We start from the raw sequence: 23,740 nt of genomic DNA on the forward strand, positions 1-23,740 counted from the left end.
CAATAGAATATACTAGAAAGACAACATATCAAATGTTGAAACTGAAACATTTTGTTTCTTGAAAAACATATGGCCACTTTGAATTTTATGCCAGCAACACGTTTCAAAAAAGTTGGGACAGAGGCAATAAAAAGACTGGAAATATTGTGTAATGCTGAAAAACTAAACCTGGTGGAATATCACACAACTAATTAGGTAAATTGACAACAGGTCAGTAACATGATTGGGTATTAAAAGATCGTCATTCCAGAGAGGATGTGAGGATGGGGAGGGGTTCAAGAGAGTGGTGTAAAACACCACTCTCCCCAAAGAGGTTGGGGATCTCATCATCTACGGTACAACATATCATTAAAAGATTCAGAGAATCCGGAAAAATCGCTTTATGCAAGGGACAAGGCCGAAAACCAATATAAGATGGCTGTGATCTTCAGGCCCTCAGGCAGCACTGCATTAAGAACAAACACGATTCTGTAGTGGAAATCACTGCATGGGCTCAGGAACACTTCAGAAAACCATTGTCTATGAACACAGTACGTCGCTGCATCCACAAATGCAAGTTAACTCTACCATGAAAAGAAGAAACCATATATAAACAATATCCAGAACCGCTGCTGTTTTCTCTGGGCCTGAGCTCATTTAAGATGGACTGAGGCAAAGTGAAAAACTGTCCTGTGGTCTGACAAGCCAAAATCTTTAATTATTTTTGGGAATCATGGATACCACATCCTTTGGGCAAAAGAGAAGAGGGACCATCCGGCTTCTTATCAGTGCAGAGTTTAAAAGCCAGCATCCGTAATGATATGGGGTTATTAGTGCACAGGGCATGGTTGACTTGCACATCTGTGTAGGCACCATTAATGCTGAACAATACATATATTGTATGTATACACGTTTTAGAGCAACATATGCTGCCATCCAGATTACATTTTTCAGGGAAGGCCTTGCTTATTTCAGCAAGACAATACCAAACCACATTCTTCACGTATTACAACAGCATGGCTCTGTAGTAAAAGTCTGGGTGCTAAACTGGCCTGCCTGACACAGAAATGACACTGTTGAGCAGCTGAGATCACATATCAAAGAAGAATGGGAATACATTTAACTTTCAAAATTACAGCAATTGGTCTCAGTTCCCAAACGCTAACAGAGTATTGTTAAAATAACAGGTGACGCAACACAGTGGGAAACATGCCCCTCCGCCAACTTTTTTGAAAGATTTTGCTGGCATCAAATTCAAAGTGGGCATATATTTTTCAAGAAACAATAGAATTTCTCAGTTTGTCTTTGTACTATTTTCTACTGAATATAGGATTTTTATTGCATTCCTTTTTTCTTTACATTTTACACAGCGTCCCAACCTTTTGGGAAACGTGGGTTGTAGTTTATTTTGTGAAAAGGGGTTTACTGCACCCATTACTGCTAATTAGCATTTGTTGGCATTAGCTCTCCATGACGTTACTCGCCTGAGCACACTTGTTTGTTTTTGACCGTTCCTTCATCTATTTATCCGTCCCTACCAAAGCCCAATGTTCTGACGGAGCGCTAAGTACTATCATCTTAGGAGATTAAGCCTGACCTGAGGGCACCCAGAAAACAGACAGGCATGCCACTGCCCTGTGTAACACATCTGAAGACACACAGGCCGTCTACAGACCAACAGACAGGCTTACCAAAGTACGAGCACCTTTGGCCTTTCCCTGTGTAACTAACCGAGGCCAGTTGGCTGACCACAGCTTTGGGCTAAGAAAGACAGGTCAGCCATTCCCTCTTCACTGCCCTGGCTTGGGCTGGACAGCAAGCCATATTCTATGAGTAAACCTAATGGTAACCATAACAAGCAGTTGTTCATCAACATGAAGTTACTATCAACAAACTATATTTAGAGCCACATTTGGACGTTGGGACGTTCAAAATAAAATGTAACTTGCTTCAAGTTGTCTAGCTGCACACATCCATGTCCAGCACCTCAACAGAGACAGCACTGTCGCTGTGCACCGTCTCGTCCAGGAAGACTCCAAACGGACAGAACAGTGACTCGGTTGGCCGAACAGTCTGTCCTTTCGAAAGTTACTTGTTTATTTTAGTCTATGGTTTGACAATTGGAAGCAATTAATTATACAGCAGAATAAATACCAGTTCCTTCATAAAGACATTGGTCAAGTATAGTTCAACTGGTAAGGGCTTGCAACTTGAAACACCAGGTTTCCCATTGTGGTCTAGTAGAAAAATATGAAAATATATTCACTTACTACTGTAAATTTCTCAGGATATTTGCTAAAATTGCATAACTGTAAAAAGACAAAAAAGTTGATATAACTAATAACTGATTGCATTGAGCAAAAAGAAATCCAATGAATTGATTACGGAATGTTAGGTCTACACAACCAGCCTACGCTCAGCACCTGAAATCGACAACCAAGTGTTTGTGATTGCTGCTGTTTGAAACAGTATAAACACCCCTCGCCATGTAGCAGTCACACAATTGCCAAGCTCAGCCGGTGGCATCGAAAATAAATGCTTCTAACCAAAACTAAATTCACGGCTAATATTTAGAGCCCCTCGTCCCCAACATTTGACTTCTGTGCCCCCGCATATCATGGCTCATAATTTAAGACAGGCCGGCCCTGGAGATAACCCAGCTGGAGACGGAGAACATCTCTTTATTCTCCACGATTACACCTCCACATGGCCAGCCGCTGGGCCAAGGCGACGGCAACAGAGTGAGCATGGGGGATGAGGGAGAGAGCCAGGGAAAGTGAGAAACTCTCTACACGTGTCTGTTTCTACACGTGTTCTTCTGTGCATGTGAGAGAGTGAGAACTAATGTATATGCATATGCTTGCATCTGTCATTGTACATACAGTATGTGTGTGTGGCACGTGTGTGCGTGTGAGAAGGTTGGTTTAGGAGTTCGTCAGCACATATATCCTGGGAATGTAGTGTTTATGATTGTCTAAAACAGATAACATCCTCAACAGTGAGTAATCTACGTGTTTAATAAGCCCTGGCATGTTAGGGTTAAAATCACTGAAATCAAACAACTGTTTCACAGGCATTGGGCAATACCTCTTTGTTAAATGGGAAATAAATACAGAAATAGAGCTTGGTACTTGGTAATGTCACATGCATTAATCACTTGGCCCTTTTTTTGAGAAACGGGGGAGGAACTTTACCTCGCTCTTTTTCTTTCTTCTCCTTGGAAAAGGAGTCGAACTTCCTTCGGAGCGATTTCCTCCGTTTGCGGATTTCTACAAAAAAGGAGATAAGAAAATATGATATTTCTGAAAATGGTTGGTTTTATAATAGTTCACCTTACAGAGCCAAGGAAATGATTGGAGAAAGGTGCGTTTTGTATTCTAAATGTCTGGGGACATTTTAAATGGACATGTGAATCATCTGCGTCACCCTTCAGTCCATTTGAACAGCCAAGTGTGCCCTATTGAGTCCCTGTCATTCGGAAGACCCAATGAACAAAATAAGAGCCTTGTAGTAAATAGGGTGTCATTTGGGGAAACTGCATTGGTAATTTGTGTGTTTTCATGCCAGTAGCCATGAATAACCGTAAAAAAAAACACATACACAAGTTTAAAACGATTAGTAACATATACACATGTTTAAAACAAGTTTAACATGATTAGAAAACATATACACAAGTTTAAAACAAGTTTAAATTTATTAGAAAACATATACACAAGTTTATAACAAGTTTAAAATGATTAGAAAACATATACACAAGTTTAAAACAAGTTTAAAATTATTAGAAACATATACACAAGTTTATAATGATTAGTAACATATACACAAGTTTAAAACAAGTTTAAAATGATTAGTAACATATACACAAGTTTATAAAAAGTTTAAAACGATTAGTAACATATAGACAAGTTTAAAACAAGTTTAAAATGATTAGTAACATATACACCAGTTTAAAACAAGTTTAAAATTATTAGAAACATATACACAAGTTTATAATGATTAGTAACATATACACAAGTTTAAAACAAGTTTAAAATGATTAGTAACATATACACAAGTTTATAACAAGTTTAAAATGATTAGTAACATATACACAAGTTTATAACAAGTTTAAAATGATTAGTAACATATACACAAGTTTATAACAAGTTTAAAATGATTAGTAACATATACACAAGTTTATAACAAGTTTAAAATGATTAGTAACATATACACAAGTTTAAAATGATTAGTAAGACAACCACCATGACGTGAAACCCAAACAGGAGACAGGAAAACCCACACAACCCGTTGCAACAAATTCAATTGCTCCGATTATCTTTGCTCCTTCACTGAGAACGCTCACCTCTTCCTCCACTCAGGAAGAGGCAAGAATGTTAAGAATAGACCTTTTACAACGTTGACTGGGTCTTTGTCTGTGTGTTTGTACAGGGCCCCAGCATCCCAGAGCGCCTGCCCTTATCCAGACAGCAACCCCAGAGAAACCACACGCAGGTCAAGGTCGGGGTTTTACAACCTAAAACCTCCTCTAAATGACGAGCCTCGCGTGTAAGACGTTCAGAACAGGAAACAGAAAAAATAAAGTCTACAAATATATATGAACACATGACTGCTTAAGTAGTTGTGTAAAGGCTTGGCACTGGGTGCACTATGGTATGTGTGTTTGTGCTGGGGGATCCATTCTGAAACAGTGTCGGGGTCTAACTGGTTTGGTTGGGAGTCCAGGGGATAATGTATGGAGAGCACCCGAATTGAAAATCCACATGTGGAAAGCTGTGTCAGGGATTTAGTTTGGGTCAGAATCCCATGACCACAGGAAATTAAAGTTTATTTCCACAACCACAGACTCCTCCCACTCTCCACACGCCAGAACGGGGGTGATGTTTGAGTGCACTCAACGCTCGGTGCAAAAGGGACGATGAAGCACCAGAGATAAAACACCCACTAATGGAGAGAGGGGGAAAAGGCGACGACAGAAATAGAATGAAAAACAGAAAGGAAGAAAGAAATACCCTGTGGGGTCGTTAATAGAATCACCAAATCACTGGCTTCTATAATCATGTCAAAATCCACCAATGTATTGCCAGGAAACCATACACAAATAAATAACAATAAAAACATCCAAACATCACTCCAGTAGCTCGCTCTAATAATATGAGTCTTCTGTGTGCGTGCGTCTTAGACACTGGCTGGCTCCCATAACACATAACCAAGAGCCATCACTGACACAGTAGTGGGCCTTGTAAACCGCAGGATGTGTCTGGGTCCAAAATGCACCTCTACTCCTTATGAAATACACCACATATACCACTACAGCTGTATAGGCCCTTGATCAGTAGGGCACTGTATAGGAGGATAGGATGTCATTTGGAATGCAGCCAAGTAGCAATCCACCAAGGGAGGTGGCTGGGTTTCCAATCTGTATGACGTCTGCACCCTGGGGGAGAGAGACAGGAATATTCCCAGACATTGTTGGATTTGAATGATCCACTTCACAGAGACAGCGATGAGATATGACTGATGTGGCTATTTTAGCTTTATTTTATTATACATTTATAGCAATAGTCATACTGCTACTGAAGTGCTTTGAATTCTCTATTTACGGATTTTGCAGTTAATCGGGAATGAGTTATAGCACCAGAGTAGAAACAAATTCAGCTTGCTATTTCAGTCCCAATACCATTGAATTATGAAATTCTATTCTAGTCAAATTTGATTCGGGAAACTCAATACACTCTCTTCAAGCATACTGCCAAAATTATGTTCTAGTATACAGTAAGAAATGAGTAATCAACATAAAATTTGAATTTATATTGAGAGTTAGCTTAGCTGATATTAGAACTGATTTTCTTTTGACTCCATGCGAACTGTTTATGTAACACATTCCAAGGCAGAATATGACTGATTAATAGTTCATAAACTCTGCAGCCCAGGAGGATTTCAAACTGTTAGTGGGGATAAGGCAAGAGCTGCACATAAGCTTGACAAAAAATCATATGTTTCTGTAATATTGCAAACAATAGTCTAAGATTCCAGCTTTCAGGTTATGATAAGGGGTGGGGAAGTTGAGCCTAGATTGGTGCCTACGGGGAAATGCCTCTGATCCCAGAGTTCAGGAAAAGATTGAAAAAGAAAAATATTTTGGTGAAAAAGTGGATATTTTCTTGAAAAAGTAGACCAATAAAAGGCGATAAATGATAAATGAGCTGAAATATTAGAAAACAATACGATTCAAATAAGTGATGGGACTAAAGACAAATTATATTCAGTTGCATTTTAAGTCGATCATCTGGCTGTGGCAGACATTTTTCTTTCCATAGCAGGAAATGCGAGCCCCTCGAGTTCACAGTGGTCAAGTCACTGCCTTGCAGTATAGCTGGCCAGGTGTTTGAATCCTGGTTGTGAGGGAGTTGAACAGACAGTGGCTGAAAACTGGTCCAGCCCGCACCTGCTACGGAATTTCAGAGGCAAGATCATAACCACAAATTGGACATAAACTTTTTTCATACAGTTTATACTTTATTAGACTAAGAAGAGAGAAAAGATGCAAGAACGTTTATGCTGGCGTCATGCCCCACGGTACAGAGATAGTGGCTTAGATCGCTGGGCCACTCTAGGCTGGATAAATTAATTAATTCATTAAACGTTATTTCCACTCCTGTCAGTGTATCAAAACAAATTGTAATCTTCTTTCTCTTTACAATAATTACAATCCACGTAATGATTAGAATTTCCAGATGCAACAAACCTATTTTTCCACTGCAAGAAATTGGACTGAAATGTACATCAGCTCACTGTCACACTGCAGGTTTCCAGTTGACCATATAACAAACATAAACAACCTCTCCGGGAGCCATCACCTTATCGTGGTGGAGAGGTTTGTGTGTTCCTATGAACCTGAGGGCTGTGTTGTCCGGGCCTTAGTGCTCCTGGTAGGGTTTCCCATGCCAAAGTAGTCTCAGGGGAGCCAGACTAAGAATGGTTCAAAAAAACCCTATGCACAAACAAGGAAGAGGAGGAGTTACCCTGCCCGGAGGAAGCCCGGGGCCCCCGTCTGGAGCCAGGGCCAGAGGGAGGGCTCGCCGGCAAGTGCATGGTGGCCCGGGTTTGCCACGGAGGCACCCCCTTCTCCATCCTATGGGCCCACCACTCATGGGAGGAACCGCTGGGGTCAGGTGCGCTGCCATATGGGTGGCAGTGAAGGCCAGGGGCGTCGACGGACCAGACCCGGGCGGCAGGGGCTGGCTCTGGGGACGTGGAACGTCACCTCTCTGTGGGGGAAGGAGCCGGAACGTGTGAGGGAGGTGGAGTGCTATCAGTTAGATCTGGTGGGGCTTACATCCACACACAGTCTTGGTTCTGGAACCGTACTCTTGGATAGGGGATGGACTTTATTCTTGTCTGGAGTTGCCCAGGGTGTGAGGCACCGGGCGGGGGTTGGGATACTCACAAGTCCCCGGCTGAGTGCCGCTATGTTGGAGTTAACCCCAGTGGAAGATAGGGTCGCCTCCCTACGCCTACGGGTTGTGGGGGGGGGATCTCTGACTGTTGTTTGTGCATATGCCCCGAACAGCAGTTCGGTGTATTTGGCCTTCTTGGAGACCCTGAATGGAGTCCTGTATGGGGCTCCAGTAGGGAACTCCATAATTCTGCTGGGGGACTTCAACGCACACATGGGCAATGATGGAGACACCTGGAAAGGCGTGATAGGGAGGAACGGCCTCCCTGATCTGAACTCAAGTGGTCGAGTTCTGTGCTAGTCATGGATTATCTATAACGAACACCATGTTCGAACATAAAGATGCTCATAAGTGTACGTGGTACCAGAGCACCCTAGGCCGAAGGTCGATGATTGATTTTGTGATCGTGTCATCGGATCTGAGACCGCATGTTTTGGACACTCGGGTAAAAAGAGGGGCGGAGCTGTCAACCGATCACCATCTGGTGGTGAGTTGGGTCAGGGGGTGGGGGAAGACTCTGGACAGACCGGGAAAACCCAAACGGGTAGTGCGGGTGAACTGGGAACGTCTGGAGGAGGCCCCCGTCCGAAAGATCTTCATCTCACACCTCTGGCGGAGCTTTTCTGGCATCCCTGTGGAGGTTGGGGGCATTGAACCTGAGTGGTCGATGTTCAAAGCCTCCATTGCCGAAGCTGCGGCGGGGAGCTGTGGTCTAAAGGTCTTAGGTGCATCAAGGGGCGGTAACCCTCGAACACCTTGGTGGACACCGGTGGTCAGGGAAGCCGTCCGACTGAAGGAGGAGGCCTTCCGGGATATATTATCCCGCAGGACTCCAGAGACGGTTACAGTGTACCGACAGACCCGAAGGGCTGCGACCTCTGCAGTGAAAGAGGCAAAACAGCGGGTGTGGGAGGAGTTTGGGGAAGTCATGGAGAAGGACTTTCGGTCGGCACCAAGGTGTTTCTGGAAAACCATCCGACACCTCAGGAGGGGAAAACGGAGAACTATCCAAGCTGTGTACAGTAAGGATGGGACACTGTTGACCTCAACTGAGGAGGTAATTGGGCGATGGAAGGAACACTATGAGGAACTCCTAATTCCCAATAACACACCCTCTATAGTGGAGGCAGAGCTGGAGGCTGATGGGGAAGCATCGTCAATCTCCATGGCAGAAGTCACTGAGGTAGTCAAACAACTCCACAGTGGCAAAGCTCCGGGGATTGACGAGATTCGTCCAGAAATGTTGAAAGCTTTGGGTGTGGAGGGGATGTCTTGGATGACACGCCTCTTCAACATTGCGTGGGAGTTGGGGAAAGTGTCTAAGGAGTGGTGGACCGGGGTGGTGGTTCCCCTGTTCAAAAAGGGAGACCAGAGGGTGTGTGCCAATTACAGGGGTATCACACTTCTCAGCCTCCCTGGGAAAGTCTACTCAAAGGTACTGGAAAGGAGGGTTCGTCAGATAGTCGAACCTCAGATTGAAGAGGAACAATACGGATTCCGTCCTGGTCGCGGAACAACGGACCAGCTCTTTACTCTTGCAAGGATCCTGGAGGGAGCCTGGGAATATGCCCATCCAGTCTACATGTGTTTTGTGGATCTGGAGTAGGCGTCTGACCGGGTCCCCCAGGAGATACTGTGGGAGGTGCTGCGGGAGTATGGGGTGAGGAGGTCCCTTCTGAGGGCTATCCAATCCCTGTACGTCCAAAGTGAGAGCTGTGTTCGGGTTCTCTGTAGTAAGTCGGACTCGTTCCATGTGGGGGTTGGCCTTCGCCAGGGCTGCGCTTTGTCACCAATCCTGTTAGTAACTTTTATGGACAGGATATCGAGGCGTAGTCGGAGTGGGGAGGGGTTGCAGTTCGGTGGGCTGGGGATCTCATCGCTGCTTTTTGCGCATGATGTGGTCCTGATGGCATCATCGGTCTGTGACCTTCAGCACTCACTGGACCGGTTCGCAGCCGAGTGCGAAGCGGTTGGGATGAGGATTAGCACCGCTAAATCTGAGGCCATGGTTCTCAGCAGGAAACCAATGGAGTGCCTTCTCCGGGTAGGGAATGAGGCGTTACCCCAAGTAAAGGAATTCAAGTATCTCAGGGTCTTGTTCGCGAGTGAGGGGATAATGGAGCGGGAGATTGACCGGAGAATCGGAGCAGCGGGGGCGATATTGCATTCGCTTTACCGCACTGTCGTGACGAAAAGAGAGCTGAGCCAGAAGGCAAAGCTCTCGATATACCAGTCAATTTTCGTTCCTACCCTCACCTATGGTCATGAAGGCTGGGTTATGACCGAAAGAACAAGATCGCAAGTGCAAGCGGCTGAAATGGGTTTTCTCAGAAGGGTGGCTGGCTTCTCCCTTAGGGATAAGGTGAGAAGCTCAGCCGTCTGTGAGGAACTCGGAGTAGAGCCGCTGCTCCTTTGCGTCGAAAGGAGCCAGTTGAGGTGGTTCGGGCATCTGGTAAGGATGCCCCCAGGACGTCTCCCTAGGGAGGTGTTCCAGCCACGTCCAGCTGGGAGGAGACCTCGGGGTATGCCCAGGACTAGAAAGGAGAGATTATATTTCGACACTGGCCTGGGAACGCCTCGGGATCCCCCAGTCAGAGTTGGCAAATGTGGCTCAGGAAAGGGAAGTTTGGGGTCTCCTGCTGGAGTTGCTGCCCCCGCGACCCGATACCAGATAAGCGGATGAAGATGAGATGAAGATGAGATGAGAAACAACCTAGTATTAGCTTCTCAAAGTCATCTTCTAAATGACTCACAATGAGTGTCCATGCAAAGAAATGAGGAAAATGTGGGATTTTTTTTGTATTACTAAATCATTTCATGAAAGTCTGTTAGAGAAACACGCACTTTTCCTAAGTTAAATTTGCAAATAGGTTGCAGGGTAAAGACAGAAATTATAATGTATTTAAAAAGTTATTAATTGAGTTACGTGGTAAGCAAAGGAAGTTATCGTATAGAGAAAATATATAAATATATGTAATTGTATGTCATTCTAATGTTGAACCTTACCAAATAGTTTGACTACTCTATTATGTTTAATTTGTATAAATAATTGAAGAGGATGCTATTATTAAAGTTTGTTTCAGTTTTATTAGTTCACAGTGAAGGCGAAGATAATGGATGTGCCTGGTAAAACAGGCCTTGATGATGGTCCAAACTGTAACAGAAATGTTTCTGTTGCCTTAGTTGGTCCTGTGGTCTAAACCACTGCAGCATGGGTTTGAATCCAGCCCACTGTCCTTTCATCTTAAACTCTACTTCCCAACTTTGTAGTCAGAAAATATATCGTAATATTTAAGTGCAGAAAAGCGTTTTTGCTTTTGGTTACACAATCTATTTTTTATGTTTTTTAATATTTGAATGTAATGGTCATATTATAATTTTTTACCAATAATGTAAAAAAGGATTAGCAAACCTGAACTACAGCAGATTAGAGAGAGGTCAGGGGTCAAAAGGTAGAGGTTAACGGCCTCAAATGGACTACAGAAAGAATCGCTGAGATAGATCGGACTGATTCCTCTTTCGTAACCCTCTGTGACCAAAGAGAGGAGTAAAACACTTTTCTTTCTTACACTTTTCTTCTAACGCAGGTGCAATTCCGAAATGAGTCACCAATTTTAAAGTACACAAGGTAAATAAAATCTAAATATTCTGACTACTCCCATCCTGGGATCAGATAAAAAAAAAATCTGAATTAGGAATCACTGCATAAACAACACTATATATATACACACTTGGCTGACTCAATCCATTGGGACATTATAAAGGAGGTCATGACAAGAGGTCCGTTGGTTCCAACCCAGTGTGGAGCAGCCAGGCTATGGGAAGAGGGACTCTAAGCGGCATTGGTGTGTGACCTCTGACACTAACATCGAACTTCATGGCTGCTGTATCATGTTGTATAAACACATTATAATAAACTATAATTACAATGTTTTATACGTCCAAACTCTCTAAAAACCAGGCTCTGGTAACTAAGGTGCAGTAGATACCCAACTAAAACGTTGCTGGATCGAATCTCTGAGGCGTCGAGGATCTGTAGATCCGACAAACTTGGAATAATATGTGAATAAAGTCAAACAAACGACGCTACCCCTTGTTTCAAAAAGGACATGCTATTCCACGTCCTATTCCCATCCATTCTGCTCACAAATCGACAGCCTTTCACTTACCTGTGGGGATGCTGATGTTGACATTGAGGTCCCTCTCCATCAGGTGATAGCAAGCCACCTCCTGAAGACGGGCTCTCTCCAGCTCTGACAGGCTCTGTATGGGCACCGGTTGCAGACGCACACTCTGGCCCAACATGGTCGCCCACGTGTGGTCCCCCTAGGGTGGCGAGACAGAAACAAGTGAGCCTCAGTCATGTGGATAAGCACAAAAGGTTTGATAGAGAAACAGGAAGAGAACGAGAGAGTGGTTCATTCTGTAACTATTTTCTGCAGTCAAGCAATCAATTCCAAGCGACAAACTCGCAAAATGACTCCCAGTGTAATTTTAATTGCCCCGCCTCACAATATTCACATGGAATTTACATAAAGATGTGTAAATACTCTCGCTCTATCTTTGCTGCTTTAACCAACATCAAATCATGTTATATTGGAGGCACTGTATGTACAGGCTGCTTTTAACCACAGCCTATTGGGACTACATTGTGAATAAAAACCAAGCCAGAGGAAAAACAAGACCTTAACAACATGCTTTTTGTAACTCTCTATTCCCTAAAAAAACATTATTGTCTATTATTAGACTAACTGTAACCTGATAGGAATGGTAATAGGGAAATTGCTGTCTCCTTAATAGGGGATAAAATACAGTTTTCTTTGAGAGTTGAAAGGGTTAGACAAACATGCACACAATGGTCACACATCTTGTAGAGCAGAATCTATATTTTCTTTCAGTCTTGTTCGGTTCAATGGGAGGACAACCTTTGTCTACCGCTGAAGGCTATGTCTGGAGGGGTCAAAGCAAGGCCGTTCGACAAATAGAAATTAGAAGAGGCTTTACAACCAAAGGACACAGTGTGAAGACCTCTCCCTCACAACCAACATTTAAGACACCTTCCCAAATTGCACCATTTTTACTTGTAGAAATGTATGGCACAATGTAAGAATATAGCGGCACTAATCCCAGCTCTGGGAAAACTGCTAATTTCGTAATCACCTGGATATTTCATTTCTGTCATTTAAACGAGACAGTCAGTTGAGAACGTGTTCAGAACGTGAAAGTAAAACCGGTACGATCTGGTCCTGTGTCCTGGCAAAATAAATAGTGGAGGTAAGCACCCAGCTACCTTTTGAATCTTGGACAGCAGAGTCCCTGCCCCTTTTCAGAAAACCTTTCAAAGCATAACGAAAATAACTCCACCGCGATCAGAGGCTACCAAATGAATAGGGATTGCAGGCCTTTAAATTTTGTGACAATTATTTGATTCTATGACCATAGCAATAGAAAGAATGTGTCTGAACATGGACGATGTTGAATGTATGTTCACCATTGTCTACATGGATGCCATTCCATTCCTGGGTGATTACCAGAGCAAAGGCTGCATAAACAACCTTGTACTACTGCAACAGGCACAGGATGGAGGGAAATAGAGGGTTATAGAATAACAGAGAAAAACAAGAGAGAGGGAAAAAAATGAAGAATGAAAAGAAAGATGGAGAAAAAATGAAAAATGACCGAAGGAGAGAAGAAAGATGTGAATAACAAAAAGAAAGGATAAAGAATAAGAAAAAAATCAAGCAAGAGGTGTTCTTTGAAGCTGGGTCGCCAACATGGGAAGTAAAACCAGACATTGGGGTTAGGGGGCAAACTCTGCCTCTTGGGGTCAGCCCTGATGACCCCTCACCCTTCCCGCGACAGAGGAACGTGTGTGCGTGGGAGTAGGTTTTACTACACTTGAGGACCAAAATATTGCTGCACGGATGCTAAAACAACAACAATTTGACCTTGAGGACACATTTTGCCAGTCCTAATGAGGAAAATGGGGTTATGTTTAGGGTAAATGTAAAAATTGTGAATAGGGGTATATAGGTTAGGTTTAGGGTTACATTTGAGGTTTTTGTGGTTTACGGTTAGAGGTTGAGTTTAGGTTTAGGAATATAACATCTTAAGTTTGTGTGAAGAAAACACCCTCAACTCCCCCCACTCTGGACTGCTTTGGTGGTCCATTCTGACAACCCCTCACCCACAACGAAATGGAGGAATGTGTGCGTGTATAAAGTTTGCGCGTGCGTATGTGCATGTGTATACTGTGCAAGGCTGTGAAGGAAAAAACATTCACAGTAAGTGACACCGGATGAAAGCCTGAGGAACGCATGGCAGAGCGTTGCAACATAAGCATAATCAAAAGTAAACATGTTCAAAATGTACGTCTTACAAAACCATTCAGTGTATGGGTACACATTTTCCTCTTACTTTTAAAGAGACCATTTCCAATGAGTCCATGCAACCTAGCGTCTAAACCAAAGCCTTGGAATCGAAACTGTGATCCTCACAAGCCTACTCCATGGTAATAGCCCCTCAAAATTGCACCAGTTGACCTGAACAAATATCCCACAGTGCATATAATTCCACAAAACTAATGATCTGAAAAGCCTTTCCCAGCCTAGCGCTGTGCCTCCAGTATATCATTATACTGACGTTGTACTGGTAGACCAATTATTAAACCAAAAATGGCAGAGGTTCATCAAGGCCAGGAGTTTTTCCACACACTGTGACCTGATGAATCATCGTTATTATCCCTAACTGGATGAATCATTCAATACCTATCGCTATGAAGTGCGTTCCATTTATACCCCCCCCCGCCCATGTTCATCCATTTTTCCCCATTTGTCATTTCCGGAGAGCTTTCCACTGCTCCCATCTCGGCCAATTACAATTTTGAGTTTAAAGTTTACAGGTCACGTCCTGTTAGAAATACAGCCGGACGTGGCCAGGAGATCATAACAATATGGACCGGATCAAACGTTTTTTTCATACTTTTGTAACCTGGTGGTTGTGGTATACAAGTTTGAAAGTAAATCTTTAAATTTGAGTAAGTTAAATTTGAATTCAATTGTTGGCCCTTATTGAAAATCATTGGACAGGACAAAAATGTGAATGTATTTCCTAAGTTGACCCAAACCTGATTCCCGCACACCCAGGCACACTGGCTGGGATTACATTTCCTGACGTTGTCTGAGACCACAGCCTTTAAAATACACAGTAAATGTTCTAAGTCTTCACTGGTTCATCCAGGGGGGGAAAAAACTGTCAGGTTGTCAAACAATGAATCTAGCTTCCAGTCAGATCACGGTACATTCAGTTTATGAGCTGCTTGTCATTTCTGAGCTTGTTACCCCTCCTTCCCTCTCTCCATCCTTTCCTCCCTCTTAAACTCATTCTCCACCATCTCACCCTGAGGGGATCAGTTCAGGAACCAACACAAAGCAAAACCCATCAGGGACTAACCACTACCCGCCCAGAGGAAGACAATGAATAGTGTTGTGAACCACAACATATGTAGACCTCCGCACAGACAAATGCCCTCAAACGAGCCTTCACACACACACAGACGCACACACGCACAAACGCACACACGCGCGCACACGCGCACCCATGTCTATTCAAGAACTTTCATGTGTGCATAATATGCCCTCTTGACTTCCCGATAAACAAATTCAACGTCAATGTCAACAAGTCTGGAAAAACTAAATACAAAACGTATTTAATTTAAAACGAGTTTCACCAGAAGCATAATCCATCACTAAAGCATGCATTCCATTTAGCACAATGAACAAAGCTGTAAGTGCGTTTTTCATTCCTTCTGGCCCTGTCTTTGCATAACTGAACCAATCCAGTCCAGCCTATTGTCTGAAATCGGATCAAAGTAACCCTCCCCTCAGGACTGATGGAGGAGGGGATGGAGGAGGGAATGGAGGAGGGGATGGAGGAGTTGTGGGGAGAAGGGTACCCAGGCAGTTACGACATCTAACCGATAACCAAAAGATCGCTAGAGCAAATCCCAGAACCGACAAGGCTGATGACGACAATCTACCCAATTGCACATGTAAATTGTTCTTGTTAAGAGCATCTGCTAAATAAATGAAAAAGAAGAGCACATTTTACATTAGGAATCATATTCTAAGTTAAGCCACAAAACGCCCTGCTGTTTATTTGTGTATCAGTCCTGTAAGGCTCCTGAAACTCCAGTGTCGTACTCTTCAGGCAGATTGTAACGACAGCATGGATGCGAACTTCCCCCAGTTGGTTAATGTTGGGTTACTCCGGGATACGTAGCAAGAGTAGCACTGTTCATTCACCGTGTCTCACTGAAACTAACAATCCTCCATGTTCTGGCCCACTCATGTCCTTCTCAATCTTCTACCGCTCTCCTCTATTTCCCAGATGGTTGACAGGTCACTCCACAGAGGCGTAGCTGGAAAACAGGACTCCGCTCTGCATTGTTTGGAGAGTTCTGAAAACATTCGATACACCTTGACCCTTTTGAGTGAACTACCACTTTACAGTGGCCATAATTAATTTCTTTAACCATTCCAAGATAACGTTCCCTGCTATATTTTGACCAGCCTGTCAAAGTGAATACTCTGTGTATCCCAACTGGCATCCTTTTCCCTAAACCCACACTGTCAAAAGGCAGTGCACCACTGAGAGTATAGGACAGTCATATTACAATATTATTTTCCATACATAAGACTAGCTGATGAATTTGAGGTGATATGTTTCCAATAGAGAAATGCCACCCTGATAGTGGCTTCTTTTTATATTACATAGTTGCAATGCACACAACATGTACAGAACAGGCTTCTTAAAAATGAGACTGACAGAACAACGACAGTGCGGCAGCTACCTTTTGGGAAGGTTTAATTGAGAACTCCACAGAGCTTGATTTTTTTGTCTTAGACTAGGCTTAATCTGTATCAGCGAAGTTGGCTGTGTGTGTCGAGGTTTAGATCAGGTCCCTAATCCCTTTAGCCTGTCTCGATTTAGATGTGACGGCAGAAACCACAGCACTATTGTAATAGATGGTCCAACAGAATGAAACTATGTAGAATTAAATTGACAAACTGCAAGAGGTCAATGAAATCTGTGCATTCCACATTCAAAATGGGAGTCCTGAACATCTAGTTTGTCTGTAACCGGTTGTGTGTGCGTGTCTATATAATCAGCAGTCGAAACAACTGCCCTGATGAATGTCATGGTAGTAAGGTAGTAATTAAACTGGCATTATAGTGTTGTTTCTGTAAGTTTTTCTCAACCCCAGCCATTGTGACCCAGAGGACAGCTGGTTTTCATTCTAGCAGTCTCATCAGGTATTGGTTTAGACCTGGGATACAGGTGCAAGTAATTATCTACTAGAATAGATAAACACTTCCAGTTGCCTGGCTCAGAGTTGAGAACCATTTCTACAGGCACCTTAGCAGCTAGTGGACATAGTTTCACGCTATTGATTATTGTCCTGGATACACATATGTTGTTTTATCTGTGCCACAGATCAGAGATCAGGCAACCAGAATGGTCCTCAGGAGAGGAGCGCTAAATGTAGAATTAGAAAAAACGCACTTGTGTGTCCATTCTATTGTTGAAAATGTCAGAGTCTAAAATGAACTGTTCCCAGAGGAGGTGAAAAGAAGTTCCAAGGATCTCAAGGGGAGAAGACAATGCAGAGTTTTGCACAATGGTTGTAGGGAAACAAATGAACTTGCCCTCAGGGTAACTGTAAGCACATTTTAGGAGGACAGATGGACAAACTAGAAACAAACATACTGTTTTAATCAGCTGAGCTCTAAAATAATTGAAGATGACTAACTTGCGAAGATCTGTATTAAAATCAACAATTTAATCTAATTAAGCAGTATTTGCTTTGCACAAAGTCAAATTTCTCTGTGAATGTAACTGGAGCAATTCAAAACGATTTTCAGTATGCTTGACTATATTTGTGGAATCCACTGTTAAGGTAAATTTGACATTAGTCCCTAGATGGGTTCTTTCCAGGAACCCTTGATCAGACAACTGAAGGCACACACCAAGAAAATCCATACACTCAGAATGTTCAAAAGGGATCTCTAGAATCCTTAACAGATAAAAACTCTGATACTGATTGGATTCTGATTGGATTCTTCTTAAATGTATATAACACATATTCAATTAGTTTACGAACTAACTTGTGGTTTACTTAGTACCAATTCATTCCAGTTTAATCAATTAGACAATGCACATCTCCAGCTTGTAAAAAGACACCATAAAAACACAGTTACTTTTAAGTAACTAGAGAGCGTACACACAAAACAACATTCTCCGTTGTCAAATGATTGACAGTAGCCTACAGCACTGAGACAGACGGTCCCTGTAAAACTCCAGGTTAAGGATATGGCTGCAAATACCTATTGGCGAGTGGTAGAATACTAACATTTAGTCGCTACCTTGTAGAACTTCTCGAGAACAAATACACAGTTGCTTTAACAAAAGAGCATGAGATTATAAATTAACGATGTGTCACTTAATGACAAAAAACTGAATAGTGACTAGAAAACACAAATTGCCACAGACCGTGAACTGATCAACGCAAAAACGAGGCTAATCGATGAGTCTGTGAATTAAATACGTAAAACACGTAATATACCTGTGAACCTGCAGGCAGTGGTCAACGAATGAATAGTTAGGTCCAGTGAGCGTCCACTCAGCAATGCGCTGACAGAGAAGGTAAGTCCTGGATTCTGATCAGCCACCGATCACCGTACAACGTACACACACATCAGATAGGCAAACCTTGTGTAAGTCACCAGACCAAATCTGGCACGAGGGAACATACGCACGCGGTGGAAAGAGTAAAACGCAGCACGAGCCGTAGAAAAGCAATGGTCTACTCCTTCCATCTGCTGGGGTAAATCAGTGAGCCGAGTCTGCCAGCCAAGATCACTTCACGTAAACACTGGGATGGAAGGAGGAACGAGAGGAACAGTAGGAGGAGAGCAACTTTTTTGAGGAAGGCGAATTTAAGGAGAAAGTGAAGTGCGGGATAAATGGCTGGAAAGTATTTTAAGCGGTCTGGACGATTTTGTGGGGAAGTGAGGTATTCGACTTGGAAAGGGACTGTGAGGGGGCAAAATGCCCCGGGGGGTATATTACCCCTGAGAATATATGGGTAAAATGTCACTAAATTATAACAAAAATGTGATTAAACATTACAAAAGTTCAAGAATAGCCTAATATACACTGAACGAAATTATAAATGCAACACTTGTCTTTGCCCCCATTTATCATGAGCTGAACTCAAAGATCTGAGACTTTCTCTATGTACATAAAAGGCCTATTTCTCTCAAATATTGTTCACATATCTGTCTAAATCTGTGTTAGTGAGCACTTCTCCTTTACCGAGATAATCCATCCACCTCACAGGTGTGGCATATTAAGATGCTGATTAGACAGCATGATTATTGCACAGGTGTGCCTTAGGCTGGCCACAATAAAAGGCCACTTTAAAATATGCAGGTCCATCACAGAGCACAATGCCACAGATGTCACAAGTTTTGAGGGTGCATGCAATTGGCATGCTGACTGCAGAAATGTCCACCAGAGCTGTTGCCTGTGAATTGAATGTTCATTTCTCTACCAATGGCGTTTCAGAGAATTTGGCAGTACATCCAACCAGCCTCACAGCCACAGACCAGGTGTAACCACACCAGCCCTGGAACTCCACATCCAGCATCTTCACCTCCAAGATCGTCTGAGACCAGCCACCCAGACAGCTGCTGCAACAGTCAGTTTGCATAACCAAAGAATTTCTCCACAAACTGCCCTTGGATATTGGAATGTGCAATATCACAGTTAAAATATCAGTTAAAACCTTAATCGTAGAAAGAACCTCAGAGGGAATTTTACCCATAGGGACGTGCATTGTGCCCCGATAGTGGGGTAAAAACGCACCATTTGCATAATTTGGCATTTGATTAAGTTGCAATAAAATAAAATCAATTTGCCCAATATTTTCTTTCTAAATGTATTCGCCTGACTATAGTCAATATGTTTCCCTTAAGGGGGGTATTTTCACCCAAGTTACCCTACATGTCCCTGAGCATTTCAAGCATTCACTTGATCTGTGCGTCTGCACATGTCATCTCTAGCTCTTTTCTCTAAACCATTGTCAGCACTCTCATCCTGGGTTTTCACCTATTCCTCAGACAAAATGTATTCGAGAGAACTGCTAAACAATCTCCCATCACTTTCTGTTCTCAAGGAAGAAATTGAGATGGTTTTGGAATTTCTGGAAGGTAAAATATATTTTGTCCTGTGTAAACCAAAAATGTTCAAGATTTTTAAAGTCATTCTTGCTCCTATATGGTTCAAGGAAATTCTGTAGAAAGCAGAGCATCCTATCCAGAGTGCATGTATCTAAGATAATCTTAATAATATGATAATCATACCATCTCTCAGTCTTCAAACATTTCCAAAAGTAACTCCTCTGTGTTCGTTATTACAGCTGATCAATTTGAATATCAAGATTGTATTATAATGAATATTTGTAGGTTAAGTGAATCACGGGAGCTCATGTATAAAACATACTTGTAAGAATCTGATGATACCACTGTAGGGCATTGATCACCACTGAGTTAATTAATTCCTTTGGCACAGAGTATCACTGTAGGGGTTAAGCCTAATCCCAAAGTCTTTTTTATTGTCAAATGCCCAAAATAACATTAGGAAATTCTTATGAAATGGCATCTACGCAGTGAGCAATAAATAAAATTATAAAGGCAAAAAAATATGAAATAGAAAAAAAGGTATACATAGGTAAACTAGCAGCAATTCCAAAGACTGTAGAAATGGGGTATATGGAAAATATGAAAGAAATATTAAATATCATTAATTGAAATAAGTGTACTAGTGCCTATGAATGGTACATTAAAATATGCTAATATACACTGAATGTGCATAGAAAGTCATCAGAGCATCTGAAGTGATCATGTGATTATTATGATCATAGATAAATGTTGCCGGTTGAGAAGCCTTATTGCCGGGTGAAAAAACTGTTTGTGACTAAAACAACCAGTTTTATTACTATACTATATTAAATGGCTAAGTCTAATACCTATGTTTTGTGGCAGAACATGAAACAGACATTTTGACTAATAAAACAAGGAACACAAGGATTCTTGCAGCCCTACCACAGTAAATAACCGCAGTCCCCAAAATAATTTGTACAAAACTACTGAGTTGTTTAATTGAGACCCAAATGGCAATAATCAAAGAAACCCCTATTTAACTCATCATTTGGGCATTTGTATCATTCCGGCATTATAAGCCCTAAAAAAAATAGGGCTCACATATATTTATTTCACATAGGCCTACTGTTGATTTGTAATTTTTGTTCTATCACAGCAAACAAAAACAATGGGACTGTTATTCACTGACCTCTGTCATTTTGGGAACCACTTTTGGTATATGCTGCCGTGGGGGAAAAATTCTTTGGTTAACAATAGTAATTAATCTGACAAGGCCAAAAAATATTTCCTGGAAAATACTAGCCCCAACTTCCTATTCCCATGTCCAGATGCTATGGGTAGACACATTGGGGAACCCCACAGTGGAATTTGGAAAGTCTCAGTCAGCATTGCATATGAAACGTGTATGCTAGCGTTTGTGTGTTTAAGAACTTTAGCTGGATTGCGGGACTGGCAGAATAAACAAAACAATACATGAAATTGATCAAGTATGACCTTCAAGGTTAACCTTTAGGATTTGGTAAAAACAAAACATGGGACGTACTTGTGTCAACTTGGGGTACGTTTACTGGAAGGATGCATGTTATAGGCTATTTGTGTTTGCGTGCATGTTTGAGTGTGTGTTCATTCCTCCCTAGGGAACACTGTCTGTCAATGTTAAATCCTGTCCAGATGCTCAGTGTAACATTTGGCTGACATTTATGTGGCTCCCGGTTACATCGGTGCAACCAATACCAACTGCCCCCAAGCCTTCCCATCCAAAACCCAACAATGGAGTCATCTCTAGTTCAGCTGTCTCACCCTATGAGAACCCCAAGCCTATTTTATTTCAATGTTAACAATGTTAAAAAAACAACAACAGTTTTGCCTCAAAATGTGGTTAAAACGAGAATCTTGATATCATGGATGTTTAGCCCTGTTCACATTGCTCTGTCTATTATTTGGTAGTAGTTGCATTTCTTCAGACTCATTCCTTTGCTTTTTAACAAAACACTGAAGCTTAGTTTTTGATAGAATTAAGGATTAAAGCCTTAATACCTACCTTGAGACCTTGTCATGTAACATATTTAACATTTCGACCCTTCCAATAATAATAAACCCAGCCAGAATATACCACTCAGTGTTTTCCCTTAAGGCCACTGCAAAGCAATTAAACTCAAATCAGTCTATTAACTCAAAAAAAGGGATGAAAAGTTGGCCCAAATATGTATAAGAAGGATCAGCTGGGAAATACAGTGGATAAAAAAAGTCAACACACCCCTATACAAATGGCTGGTTTTTGTGATAGTAGGACATTCACCCTTTTGTTCTTGAGCTACTCCAGTGTTGCTTTGGCATTGTGCTCAGGATCATTGACTTGCTGAAAGGTGAATTTCTTCCAAAGCTTCATTTTTTTATGGACTGACGCAGGTTCCCTTAGTTATTTTCAGTATTTTGCTCCATCCATTGTTCCTTGTTTTATTAAGATGCCTAGTCCCAGCCGATGAGATGCTTTCCCAGAGCATGACGCTCCCACCACAATACTTCACTGTTAGGATGGTGTTGATTGAGGTAATGATAGAGCACTTTGAGTTTAGACCAAAACGTGTTTATTAGTAGGGGAGACCAGGAAAAGTTATAACATTTTGGACATTTCTGTCGGTATCTTGAAGCTCTTTTAAGCCAGTACATTCAAAACTGTATACAAACTAGTTGCATGTGTCTGCTATTAGATAGATTATATCTGTAACACAAACAAAAAAAATGCATGGTTTAGTTTTAAACACATAGAGTGAAATGTTACAATTCGCCCCATAGTCTGGGTTAGTTGTAACATACCCTGGTGTGAAATGTAACATTACGACATACCCTGGTGTGAAATCTAACATTATGACATACCCTGGGGTGAAATGTAACATTATGACATACCTTGGTGTGAAATTTAACATTATGACATACCCTGGGGTGAAATGTAACATTATGACATACCCTGGGGTGAAATGTAACATTATGACATACCCTGGGGTGAAATGTAACATTATGACATACCCTGGGGTGAAATTTAACATTATGACATACCCTGGGGTGAAATTTAACATTATGACATACCCTGGGGTGAAATGTATTATGACATACCCTGGGGTGAAATGTATTATGACATACCCTGGGGTGAAATGTAACATTATGACATACCCAGGGGTGCAATGTAACATTATGACATACCCTGGGGTGAAATGTATTATGACATACCCTGGGGTGAAATGTAACATTATGACATACCCTGGGGTGAAATGTAACATTATGACATACCCTGGGGTGAAATGTATTATGACATACCCTGGGGTGAAATGTAACATTATGACATACCCTGGGGTGAAATGTAACATTATAAAATAAGGATTATGACAGATTGTTTTTAACATAATTGGGGTATGTGTGTGTGTGTGTGTGTGTGTGTGTGTGTGGGGGGGGGGGTGTGTGTGGGTGTGTGTAGTATGTTAGTTGCTGTCAGTCATAGTAGTGAGATATTTGAACATAATACATTTTAACAAAATTAGCGTTACTGAATATTAGTGTGTTTGTGCTTGTTTGTCACCGTCAGTCTAGGGATACCGAAATTCAAAGAAAACATACAGCTCTGGCAAAAACTAAGAGACCACTGCACTTTTTTCTTTTTCTTTGCTATATAGGCCTACAACAAAGATATTGCATGGGGTATGTTGTAACATATTCATTGTTGTTACAACTAACCTAGACTCTTGTTTTTACAACTAACCCAGCCTCCTATAGTCATGAACTAGCTTACCTAACAGCTAACAGGTAAAACATTATCACTAACAACTTGCAAGAAAGTTATCTAGATAGACAAACAATAAACATGATTTAAGTTTGATGAGTTTAACTACATAGCTGGCAATACTATCACAAAAATAAATGAGGTAAAAAAATCATTCTAACCTCAACATTTAATTTTTCCTTTTATAATTGTTTGTATGTTACTTATTCACGTGTGGAATAAGGACTAAACTGAGCATGTGCAGAATAAATCAGGTGATTCATAACTTGTTCCTGATTGTAGAAATTGGAAGTGTTACAACTGAC

The 23,740-nt window shown here is 41.8% G+C and overlaps 1 protein-coding gene across 6 annotated transcripts in view; it reads right to left on the bottom strand.

Moving 5' to 3' along the window:
* The window catches only part of arhgap36 (Rho GTPase activating protein 36), a 69,296-nt gene that overhangs the window by 17,297 nt on the left and 28,259 nt on the right, over positions 1 to 23,740 (bottom strand). For 5 of the 6 annotated variants that reach the window (XM_034290351.1, XM_034290349.1, XM_034290350.1 and 2 more), the window contains 2 exons: positions 11,606 to 11,762; positions 3,174 to 3,248 (listed from right to left, as the gene is read on the bottom strand). In XM_034290351.1, coding sequence (XP_034146242.1) covers positions 3,174 to 3,248; positions 11,606 to 11,762 — 232 coding nt within the window. Of the gene's footprint in view, positions 1 to 3,173; positions 3,249 to 11,605; positions 11,763 to 18,060; positions 18,455 to 23,740 lie in introns of those variants that run through there. The other variant, XM_034290352.1, reaches the window with a different exon arrangement.

Source organism: Esox lucius, chromosome 24 (genome assembly GCF_011004845.1).
Source record: "Esox lucius isolate fEsoLuc1 chromosome 24, fEsoLuc1.pri, whole genome shotgun sequence".
Taxonomy (NCBI): domain Eukaryota; kingdom Metazoa; phylum Chordata; class Actinopteri; order Esociformes; family Esocidae; genus Esox; species Esox lucius.